We start from the raw sequence: 12,104 nt of genomic DNA, 5'->3' as shown, positions 1-12,104 counted from the left end.
TTAGTAGCAGGGTGGCTGACAGTTGTTTACTATTCCTGTGCTGGCACATGGCCTTAGAGTAGAGCAGAGCAGTCATGACCTATTTGGCAAAGCCATCCAAATCCCTCCACTCCTTTTTCATAATATTTCTTATTTTCCTTTGGTGGTAGAGTAATTGGCTTCAGGACTTGGAAGCAAGTGTTTTCCTTAAACATAGATTATCCCTTCCTCTAATTCGGGTTTTTGTCTCCCAGTCTGTAACCAGCTCTGACTAAGCAATGTCAGGAGTCCATTGGTCTCTCAAATAGTCCAGAAATGAGTGCATTTGCAAACTGCTGGTACACTCCTTCATTCTGGGACAGTGACAGCCATGATAATAAATCATGAAGTGACTCTATGGTATTTTTTATAATTAAAAAAAAAAAACAAATTAAAAATGCTGTTTAGTGTTCTCCTTCCCTTCACAGAGATGTCTACTACAGCTAGGAAAAGTAGCATTACCACATACTACTATTGCTTCTTGGTTTAGGTTAGTCATGTTCCTTGGCCTTTATATTATCCCTACTCTGATTCCTCTGTTCCCCTTGTTATGCAGGGTACAGTGAGCAAGACTGTTGGTATTTTTGGAATGCCAGGATGAAAGCTAGTTTATCGTGGAATCAGTGTGGACAACCAGCTTTCCTTCATGGCTAGCCAGAAGTTGTCCTACTGAATTCAACTGTTGTTATTTATAGGCCTGTTCTGGCAAATCCTAAATGTGCTTCTAGATGCTTTTGTAGCTGCCATGGCAGGAACAGCTGCTTGCATGCAAGTGTGCAGCAGTGGGGCAAGTACTCTTGAGCTCTAACATATGCTGTAGGGTCTGGAACACCAACCAGCTGGTTGTTTGCCAATTAATGGATCTGGCTATACATACCCCTGTTCCATATGGGTCTGTGAGCTGAGCTTTTTTTAAAGAATAGTCTGTCTTCCACGAAAGAGACCAGCATTTCTGTGCGAGTTATGGTTATAGCAGTGTTGTCTGGGTAAGTAAAGTAAGAATCTACTTGGATTAGGTCCCTCTGGAGATGTGTGCATTGCATGGGTCCTCAGGGAGTTCTGCCATACTATCCATCCCTTTCTGGCCTTAGGGAACTGGGTACTTGCTAATTCACAGGTTGCCATGTCATTAATGGCTTGGCTTGCAAACAGTCTGTTCAACAACACGAATGAGATATTGGCCAGGTCTAACAATGCCTTTAAAAGCACGTGCTTAATATTAAGTATTCCAATAGACACACTGTAAGCCTGCAGTGGTGTCTAGTTACTAGAAGATAGTAGAACTGTCATCGGCTTGAATTCCAGGATGTGCTTTGCTTCTTCAGGTCTCATGGTGCTATGAAATTGAGAACCAAAACAAGTCCTTAGGTGTGAACACTTTGCATATAATGAAACTTTTGATTCTTCAATGGTAAATACTTTTCAGTGAGAGAAAGCAAACTTTTTTAAAAGATAAAATTGGAATAAAGTGGGAAAAAGACTTTTCAGCTGTTTAACCTCATCATTAGCTAAAGGAACATTTCATTTTACATGATGCAGTATTTTTCCCAGTATTTATCATGGATTATAATTCTACTCTTACTCATCAGTAAGAGAGCATTTTCAATCATGCAATCAATCTAATAGTGCCAGAACTACATGGCTAAAGTTCCATAAATTTGCACTAGTAGTAAGTGGGACATATTGATGAATGAGCTTATATTGTGTTTCTGTGTTTAATTGTATTATTGCAAAGAATTTAGGACAAAAAATTGCTTTTTTCCTAATATTTTTCTGTTCATGCATTTTGTTTTTTGTTAGAAGTGTAAAGTCAGAAGTGTAAATTATATCTCAAATACTCAATGACAGCAAAAAAAATTGCATTACAAATAAGGTCATTTCTGTGTTGGTAAGAAAAATAAAATGTCATCCTATCTCTGGCAGACTAGGTAAGATAATTAACTAGGAGCCATAAACTCTGTTAATTGCACATTGTTAAGCATCATAGTCCACAGATGGATACTAACCCCTGAAATATAGCCAAATTATGGAACCTGACAAGGGCAAGTAGAGGGCTGGTAGGGAAAAAGACACCAGTTATGTTTTAAACAGCAGTATGTGCTAATTAGTTTCTCTTTCCCTTAAAGACACAGGAGATTGTTCCCTTTCCTGCAGCATGGTGAAAAGTCATGGTCTTTTTGCATGGGTGTTGCAGAAATCAGTTTGGTCTTCAGTGTGGCCGAGTTACATTTCTTATACAGGTCTCGTGTTATGACTTGGTCTAGCACAACTCCAGGTTGCTTCCTGCAAATCATATGTGACAGTGAGGACAGTGGATGCAGCAGACCTGGGGGGCATTTTCATGTTGAAATCCTATCTACTGCTTAAAGCTGTTCTTTTGGATTAGTTGATACCTAAATCTGGCTAGCACTTCCATTTCCCCGTGAATTTAAACTCTTGGCCTTTCTTGTAGTTCAGTAGAGATTGTCAAGCCCTGCAAACTGAGATCTAGCAAAGATTAAATTTTAAGGATCTTCCGGAAACTGTGGCTCAGACCTTCTACAAATGCATGCATGATCCTCTTTGGGATGTTAACATGGTTTCTGTGCAGTGTCATCCGTGTGAGTTTGCCAAGTGGGAGGCCTAACACAGCTATTCAGAAAATGGCAAGGAAGTCTCTACGTACTGCACAAGTGTTTCCAATATTGCTCACCTTTCCACAGTCAATACCCATCCATACAGTTGTTCTTTACTGATGGTTTTGCTTCTTCCCTTAGGCTGAATTTCTTTTTAATTTTTTAATAACCTTGGAAAATATTGTGTGCAGCAGTATGCAGTCTACATGTTAATCCCTCTTTATCATCTATCTAGTCTTTACCAGTACTTTAGAATATGCATTTTCAACCTAATATTTTTCTTTGTTTAGGTTCCAGGACCAAGGAAGGAGTTGTTCATGGTGTTACAACAGGTAAGATAATTTCTCTTGAGTTCAGCTTCTTTGCTGCATGAGATTAACCAGCCATTTAGCTGTTAAAAATTGAAGTTTTTTGAGAGCACTATAATTTATGAAAGATGGAAAAGCATAGGAAAACTGAGAGATATGGTTGGATGGAAAGACTGAATGGAAATGACTTACAGGAAATAAACAAATTTCAGAGATTTGATTTGAATTTGTCACAGTTATGAGTGTCTTGAAATTTTTTTTAAACTGACTAATCTCTCAGTAGCTAGAACACTTTCAAACTTGGAATTTAATGCCAGGCATGTATCTTCACAATAGCATTTCTACACCAAGAAGGAGTAAATTTGCATTTTAAATTGATTTGCAGGGATCATTTTAGGTATGAACTGAAGCCAGTAAGCAATAATTTGTTTTAAGGGGCAAAATGAATGGAAGTCTTTGATATCTACGGAGTGCAGAAGAGCCTCTGTTGACCATAGGGCATTGAATAAAATGTATAATTTTCTGCTGTAGAATGTGGGAGCTCTGGAGATGTGAAGAGAATGCATGGTCAATAAATTTTTTCCCCTAACAAATTCAGAAACAAATAAGATAGTAGAAAACAAATAAGATAGTAGAAAATGTTTTTCCCCTCACAAATTCAGAAACAAATAAAATAGTAGAAAAGGATTTCTTTTTCCTCAGTGTACAGCCAGTCTCTCATTCAGCTGACATGTCAGTGTATCGCTGTGCCCACATAAGCCAAGGCAAAAGATAAACACTGGTAGGTAAACAAATGTCAGTACTTAATACATAACCCACATAAATGGTTGAAAAGTCAGTCAAGAGTATTTCTAGTAACAAAACAGAATATCCAGGCTAGTCCTTCAGAGTTTAGGCAGAGCATGTGTGCTGCTGTTACGAGATTTGAAATCTCAGCTCATTAGACCTCAATTACGAGAAATATTCAGAGGGATCATTGCTATGACCAGTAGAGGATTGAAGTAGAATGAGATTTGGGACACCTATATCCAGTATTATCACAGATGTGGGAGCAGCAAGTGACAGCACTAGGAAGCAAGTTAATAGAGGTGATGTTCACCAAGCTGGGATGTGGCGGAATCTAAGTCAGGGGCATTTGCACATATATGAAACATGCTGAAGCACTGGGATTCTAGTGGGCTACCTCAGTGCAGGACTTCTCTTCCTCCTTCCTGAAAGAAACTACTGATCTCAAGTGCTGTGCCTCTCTTTATGTGATGGCAATATATTTAATTAGGCAGGAATTTTACAGTGAGTGAATAGAATTTTTAATAGGTTTTAAAATACCTTACATTTTCTTTTGGAAGGTACAAAACAGACTGTAAAGCCAAACATAAGGGGGACACACCTGTTATGTGCTGTGCCTGTGAATAGAAAATTTGGAGAAGTTACTGTTGATTTTAGGCAAAACAGTAGCTGCTCCTCACACACTTTAAGAAACGGGTGACATGAAGGGAAACACCCAAAACTTGGGAATAATGGGTTCTGTGCTGCAGTTTGTTACCTTCTGGCCTTTCAAGCTGTTTGAGATGAGTTTGGCTGTTGCATGAAAATGGAAAATGAACAGGGAGTCAACAGATTGAACTGTGGCAGTGAGAAGACTTCAGGCACATTCTACAGGTCACGGCTTCCAAAATGAAACCATATGGACTTGCTAGTATAAGAACTGAGCAAGTTCTTGGACACATTTTAAGAACAAAAAAAAAAATAATAGCAAGCCTATAAATAGTTTTTCTGGCAAGAAGGTAGATAAAAACAGATTTGTGTTCACTGTAGTGAATCTGTGAAGTGTAACATGAAGACGGATGCTATGAGGTTGATGTAGAAATCAAATCCATTTAAATCAATTGTATTAAAGTTGATGTGAAAAAAATGCCTTTTGAGTTGTTTGTCAAGACCTACTTTTCTCTTTTCATATGACTGGGAGTTCACAAGTTGTGCTGGTCTTATGATATTAACTTCCCAGTGCATCATGTGAAACCTGAGGTGAAATAAACACTTTGTTATGTAAATAAAAATGGTTTGAGAGGTTGGAAACAGTCAGATATAAACTAGAGTCATGGATCAAAATGAGTGCTCACAGTTTTGCAGTCAGTCTTAATGTCTGAGTTGCAAAATCTTGATAGTTTTGCTATCTTTGAATAAGTTGTGATTTAACCCCCTATGCTGGTGAAATGACCAGCAAATGACCTTAAAGGGCTGAAAAACCTAATTGCGTTCTTCAGACAGTTAATTTCCAAACCCAGAATTACTAGACTGAGGTGTTTTGTGCTTTAAATGTGAGCCGATTGTACCAGGTTTAGTGACATGAATATACTGTGAAATGAGGATTCCAGGCTGTGATTCACTGGAATATGGTAAGTCTGTTACTTTCAGGTCACCCTTTCTCTCAACTTCTGATAAAAGCAGCTTTGCTTATTGATTTTTATGGAGTGTATGCTCATGTTTAGACTTGCCTTCCTAATTGCAGTGTCTCCTGGCCTTTGACTGTAAATGCATAATTCACTCATCTTTCTTATCTCCCAGAAATGAACAGTATCAAAGATGAATATATTCAGATATTATAAATAAAGTACTATTTGTAAATAAGTCAGGGCAAAAAAGCTCTTAGTCCTTTAATCATGTGAGTGAAGACACAATATTGATAGTAGTAAACCATAGTCAAGTGTTTTGCTTAATTCTTTATTTATTCAGGCTCATTCTTGTTTTTCTTAATGTTCTTAGTCATTGGTATTCCTGCTCTTTAATACCATCAGGTATCTTGCAGAAAACCGCATAAGTTAAAGAACCACCATATTTATGGCATCTTGTAAATGAATTCTCCAAGCACTTAAGACAAACTTGCTATTTGAAATACTTACTCAAAAGTATATTTGGTACAATAAGAGTAAGTTCATTAATTCAGGGAAATTATGTGGTTTGAGTCTACTTTTATTGTTCAAGGTTGAAAGTAACTAGTTATGATTTTGAATTGCTCCAGAGGTTTTACACTGATACTGTATGCTACCACATTGTCTGTAATAAGTAGTGCAAATACAACTTCAATGCTATTACTTTTTGCACAGTGCTATAGTCAGTATTAGAAATTAAAGTCATCCTTGCTGTGGTCATTGTACACTGTCCCAGGGTCATTTAATGGAATTAACAGTCTCTGCACAGATAAAAGAAGTAATCAGGCCATTGCACAGGAAAGTTCTGCAGAAGCTGATCTACTCTTGTTCTCAACACTGTGATGCAAAGCAAATATCAATTTTACAAAGACTTAATGGCTTAAGATCATTAAGCATTAAGATAAATTTAATATGTTGGAATCAACCCCCTGTATTGTGGACTGATTTGTTAGTGCACACTTAATGCTTTCTCCATTACTACTTAGTGTAAGCAATAAAATACATGAGATTGGAAACTTATTTTGGTTTTTCTTCTCCTGTTGTGGGATTTTCAGAGCCCTAGGGTCACCAGGCTGGAGCTCATTATCAGAGTCACTCTGGTAATGATGATGTTTAGCTATTCCTTAGAGACAGGAAAGATGATTCTCTCCTTACTATGGTTGCTTTTGCCAATCTGTGGTATTTATATAGTTTGCTGAATTTATCTTCATGGCTCTGATTTCTGAAGCAGTGTGTGAGAGATCTTCCATGGTAACTCCTGTGTCAGCTTTCTTATGCTGTGTCTGTGTGCTGCTTTTGGTGGGGATGGAGGTAATTTTCTTCATAGGGATGTTGTAGTTATTGCTGGGCGGGGCTTACATGTGGAAGCATTTCCTGCTTCTCACATCACCCCACCAGTGGGAGGTCTGGGGGTTCACAAGGAATTGGGGGAAGACACGGCCAGGACGGCTGACCCCAGTTGACCAGAAGGATATTCCACACCGTATGGCATCATACTGAGGAGTAAAACTATGGGGAAGGGTGGTGGGGGTCATCTGCTTGGGGTCTGGCTGGGCATCAGTTGGTTGACAATGAGCAATTGTTCGGATTTGCATCATCTGTGGGATTTATTGCTTTCTTTCTTTGTTTTCCTTTTTATTATAATTTTTTTATTACTATTAATATTTTATTTAAATTGAACCATACTTAGCCCATGAATTTTCTTCCTTTTACCTTTCCAATTCTCTTCTTCCCCATTCTGCTGGGGGAAGAAGGGAATGCGCAAGTGTGTGGTGCTTAGTTGCCAGCTGGGGTTAAACCATGGCTGTCTGAAATAGAAGCAGTCTTAAGTATACTGCTTTTGTTACTACTTTTGTCACTCTTATTGTTGTGCCTGAAACAGTGTTAGTGGCCTGATTCTTTCCTTTTTCATTTGAGTTTGTATGTACTAGGTCTTTGCTAGGATAATGTGTTTCTGGGAGGAGGGAATGTACTTGAGACAGTGCCTTCCCAAAATCCTATAGTAGTGGGAACAGCAGCCCCTGGATAGTTGCTCTTGGAAGGTGGTTGTACTTGCCATGACAACACAGTGTAAGAAACATAGGTGTAATAATGGCACTGAGAATTGGGTGCTTTATACTGCAGCATCCACAGTGCACTCAGTTCCACTCTGTTTCTTGATACTTTGAGGTGTAGGTGCTTTAAGAACTTGAGATAATGACATGAGTTGTGCCTTTGATAATCAGCATAGTACAACCGTGCTTTATCATTTTATCAGAAAGGATGAGTCTGCTCAAGGCCAACTGAGCCCTTGTCAGCATCAAGCCTACTGAATTTGTCCTTTACGTATGTGGATGAGAGTCTGGTCAGAGAGAGAGAAAGCTAGATGAGCTTTTCCATGAATGGGTCTGGGAACTTTCAGGGGCCTGGAGAGAAAGAATGATAATCAAATCTGCAGGTGGTGTTTTTAACAAGTTGTTTTTCTCACAAAGAGGGTGTCTTCTTAATTAGCCAATCATGTGAAATGTGTTGATTAAATGACCAATCAGGTCCACCTGTAGCAAACCAAGGTATGAAAGAAGAGGATTCAATAAACGGGCTACTTTTTAGCCTTTTAAGCCTTCTGATGTAATTTCTGACTCAATGATGACATACATGTTATGCCATTCAACGTTTTTTAGAAAGGGGAATTTTCAAAACAGTGTGGCACTTCCATACAAAAAAACTTAACAGAATGAAAGGACCCTGAATTATAGAATCAACCCCAATGGTTTGGGTTGGAAAAGACCCTGAAGATGATCTGATTCTAACCCCTTACATGGGCAAAAATGCCTTCTGCTAGACCAGGTTGCTTGTCGCCCCCTGGCCTTGAGTATTTCCAGGGATGGGGCTTCTCTGAGCAACGTGTTCCAGTGCCTCACCACCCTCACAGTAAAGAATTTCTTCTGTATCTAAACCTATCCTCTTTTAGTTATCTACTCCTGCCCTGTCCCAACATGATCACAGGATCCTCTCCACCTTTCTTGTAGGGTTTTGGGTACTGGAAGGCCACAATTAGGGTCTCACTAGCTTTGTCTTCATAGGAGGGGCTCTCCATTCCTTTGATCATCTTGGTGGTGTCCCCTGGACTCAATCCATCAGGCCCAGGTCTGTCCTGTGCTGGGACCCCAGAGCTGATTCAGCCCTGCTGGTGGGGTCTCACCAGAGCAGAGCAGAGGGGCAGAATCCCCTCTCTTGACTTGCTGGTTATGCTGCTTTGGATACACCCCAGGATCTCTCCCAGAAAATGAATGAGATAGAGGAAAAATAAAAAGCAGTACTGAAATGTACACAAAATATATCTTCTCTGATTTTAATTTTTTAACATTTAAATATTTATTGGAAAATTGGATTTTTGAATCTACTTTTATAAGCTGCTACTTTATTTTTTTAGAGTTCTTTTTGCCATTTGGAACAACATGGATAAGTTTGTTTCATAACATTACCCAATTTTTTTCTGAAAGGCTCCAAGCGCTTTTTGTGGTCTGTAGTGGGTAATAATCAAATGAGGCATCTTAACAGATGTCTTTTTGCGCTTGCTACTATTATGTCAAATGCTACCTGAGGGCAAAATTTGCTTTTCAGCAAAACCCACTTTTGATTATCTTCCCCACCACTACCCCCCTAAAAAAAGCATGGCAATAGAGTAGTGAATGTATACAGTGAAATTTCTCAAACTTTTAGGTTATTAGTGCCTAATATAGTGTGGGAGATACTTGAAACAGACTTTTTTGAATTTCAGACAATGTGTAGTCTGTTGTTCTACTCTATAATGAAAGCTCCTGGTCATCAGAGATAATACTTAATTCATTACTAAATTTTCCCTTTAAATTACCTAGAATGAGCAATAAATTATCTGTCTCCATTTTCAGTCAGCAGATATTTATAATTTGGGTCTTTTATAAAAGTTGCATATTAGTCATGTTTAGCTTTCTAGCTTTTTCCTAATTTTTGCTATTTATTATCAATCATAGTAATTCATGCTGCCTGTCCTTTGATATGGACAACTGATGCTCTTTATGTAAGGAATTAAAGAAATGTAATTTATCCACAGAAGGTCTAATTTTCATATGCACTTCCCAAAAAAAGACTCAGAAATGGTTGCCTAACTTTGAAGCAGAATCCATCCTGTGCTCATAAAGGATGCAGATAAAGCTATGAATACATTTTATGGATCAGATAGGATTTAGCCTGAAGGAAAGTATAGGATTAGTTAGAATGGCAAAAAGATATGATGGATGTTTTTGAAAAAAATTGCCTTGTTTAGAGGAGTACATGTGTGTTTTGCTAAAAATCTGGGTATGTAACTTGAAGGCATGAAGTCATTCCATCCCTTTTTTTAGAGCAGTTTCACTGTAGTTCATGCTGCTGTCAGAAAGAACCCTTGGGGATGAATGAGCAGAAAAACCCCAGTGATATTCTGAAAGGTAGAATGGCAACTGCTGATGTATATGTAGGCTAAATGAGTTGTTGTTTCCCTGGGGCTTGGAAGTTAGCTATTAATCCAGTTTGCTTTGACATTCAGTCTTTTTATAAATTAGTATATTATGTATCAGCATTGGGGCAGAAATCGCAAGGGAGTCAGATAAAAGGTTCTGTTTGAAGTTCTATGGTTGAGCATTAATAGATCTGCTTTTTAATGATATATATCTTAGAAAATAAAAAAAAGGAATAATCAATGTTTTTTGAGTCTAACACAAAAAATCAGGTTTTCCAGTCCCTGTATCATGCAGCAAGTGTTTGGTGGACTAATTGGAATGCAATTCCAAACTAGGATGTATTATACAGTGAGATGGATGTAATAAGAGTGTCTAAATAATGACTTTTCTTCCCTAAAGTGCAGTTAGACATGAATGAAAATGTCAGATGTCTTTCACATGAAAGAAATTGAGCCCCAGCTAAGGCTTGTTTTTACCTCTGCTGCTCCAGCATTACCAGATGGATAGTTTAATTTCTCAAGATCCACTTGGGGTACAGAAAATGTAATGGCCTTATGGCTTTTCACGATGTCAGGCTGTCAGTGATAAATTCTCTGAAAAACTTACAGCTCCCGGAAGCATCATGTGTTTTTCCATCTTCTGCTTCTCCTCAGTGGCTGAGAAGACCAAAGAGCAGGTGTCCAATGTTGGGGGAGCTGTGGTGACAGGAGTGACGGCAGTGGCGCAAAAGACAGTGGAAGGAGCAGGGAACATCGCTGCAGCCACTGGCTTGGTGAAGAAGGACCAGTTGGCCAAACAGGTTGGTTTATTTACAGTCTTTTCCAGATGGAGTGAGCAGTGAGGGGCTCATGAACTGAGGGGCAGATGGAGTGCTTTCTGTCTCTCAGTTGTGTGAATGCAGGATTAATTGTGTTTGTGATTAATTGTGCCAAACAAGCAGCAAAGATGGTGTCTGCTGTTTATAGCTTGTATTTTGAGTGACTTGCAGTATCTGGGAACTTGAATAGGATTAGGCATGGAACTTTACTAATCTGAAGTTTGAGTTAATTTGGATCATGGTTTGAAGTGTGATCTAGTGGTGGTTCTAAACTCAGCAGCCTCTAGTGGAGGCCAGCTGCTGTAGGATAGCTGTATAGTTTTGTGGAAATATAACTGTTTTCCCCACTTATTTGGGATTGAAAAGCAATCTGCTAGTGCTGAAAGGTCAAACAGCAAATCTCAGGTTTAACAGCACAAGTTGTATTCTCTGTAGTTGTAGAGAGGAGGGTTTGTGTACCAATCCACTGACTGGTTAGACATGTTGCATCTAAAGTCAAGATCTGTCTGGAGAGTCACTGTCTTCCATTAATACAGTGACACTATCACAAAAGTGCTTCCAAATAGCCTCAATTATTTAGATTAACTTTGCTCTAGGTCATCTTATAAAACACTGTAGGTATTTTTATTCATACACTGTAGTTACTCTTCTGCTGACACTAGGTGAAAAGTGACCCCAGCTGGCAGGAACGATGCTTTCCAAAATGTGTGTAGTTGTTTTTTTGGAGACAAAAATAACCCAGAAGAGACAAATGCCTCCTTTTGTGCTGTTTTCTGTATGAGCATTTAAGAGTTAGACAAAAATAGGATTAGGAAGAATGTTTAGTATTTACACAAAAATATGACTGTCATGGAATTGAGCATGAAGTTCTATTGTATATCTTATTTCAGTTAGTGTCCAGAGGAGCTGTAAAAATTGCATCCTTAAAAACTGGAAGTTTTTTATCCTTACTAAAGTGTAGACCTGTCTGTCTGACAAATCCTATTGGTGCTTTACTATGGGGAGCAAAAAGGGCTATTACATTGTGGTAGGCGTTCATTTCACTGTGGTGGATTGTCTTGGAAACATCTCACAAGCAGTTTTATTCTCTTTCAAATCAATATTCCTGGGGGATTTTTTAGTCCTCTTTTTTTCAGCTGTAAGTAACATGGTGCTTTTGATGTGGTCATGGATCTTTGTAAAAGCTGTGTGGGAAGATGTTGCTAAATGGAGAATCTAATGACCTGCCAGGGGATACATGAATATGGCGTGGTCACAGTAGTCTCTGCCCTTTGTTTCTGCTAAAGCTCTTGTGTAGTTTTATGCTGAGAATATTGTTTTCTGTTCACAGCTCTTGAAACTCAGTGTAATAAGGATCATCACTGCTGTAATACACAATTACCCCTTTAAGTATTGACCATAACTAATGCCTTTTTATCTCTCTCTATAGGGAGAGATTCCTGTAATTATAAAGTATAAAG

General features: G+C 38.5%; 1 protein-coding gene across 2 annotated transcripts in view; it reads left to right on the top strand.

The window, feature by feature from the left end:
* Nucleotides 1-12,104, top strand: part of SNCA (synuclein alpha) — a 63,655-nt gene that overhangs the window by 4,880 nt on the left and 46,671 nt on the right. For both annotated transcript variants that reach the window (XM_053975917.1, XM_053975919.1), the window contains exons 3-4: nucleotides 2,924-2,965; nucleotides 10,481-10,626. In XM_053975917.1, the coding sequence (XP_053831892.1) occupies nucleotides 2,924-2,965; nucleotides 10,481-10,626 (188 nt within the window). The remainder of the gene's footprint in view (nucleotides 1-2,923; nucleotides 2,966-10,480; nucleotides 10,627-12,104) is intronic.

Source organism: Vidua macroura, chromosome 4 (genome assembly GCF_024509145.1).
Source record: "Vidua macroura isolate BioBank_ID:100142 chromosome 4, ASM2450914v1, whole genome shotgun sequence".
Classification (NCBI taxonomy): domain Eukaryota; kingdom Metazoa; phylum Chordata; class Aves; order Passeriformes; family Viduidae; genus Vidua; species Vidua macroura.
The sequence above is the reverse complement of the archived record's forward strand: the minus strand, read 5'-3'. Positions and strand labels throughout refer to the sequence as shown.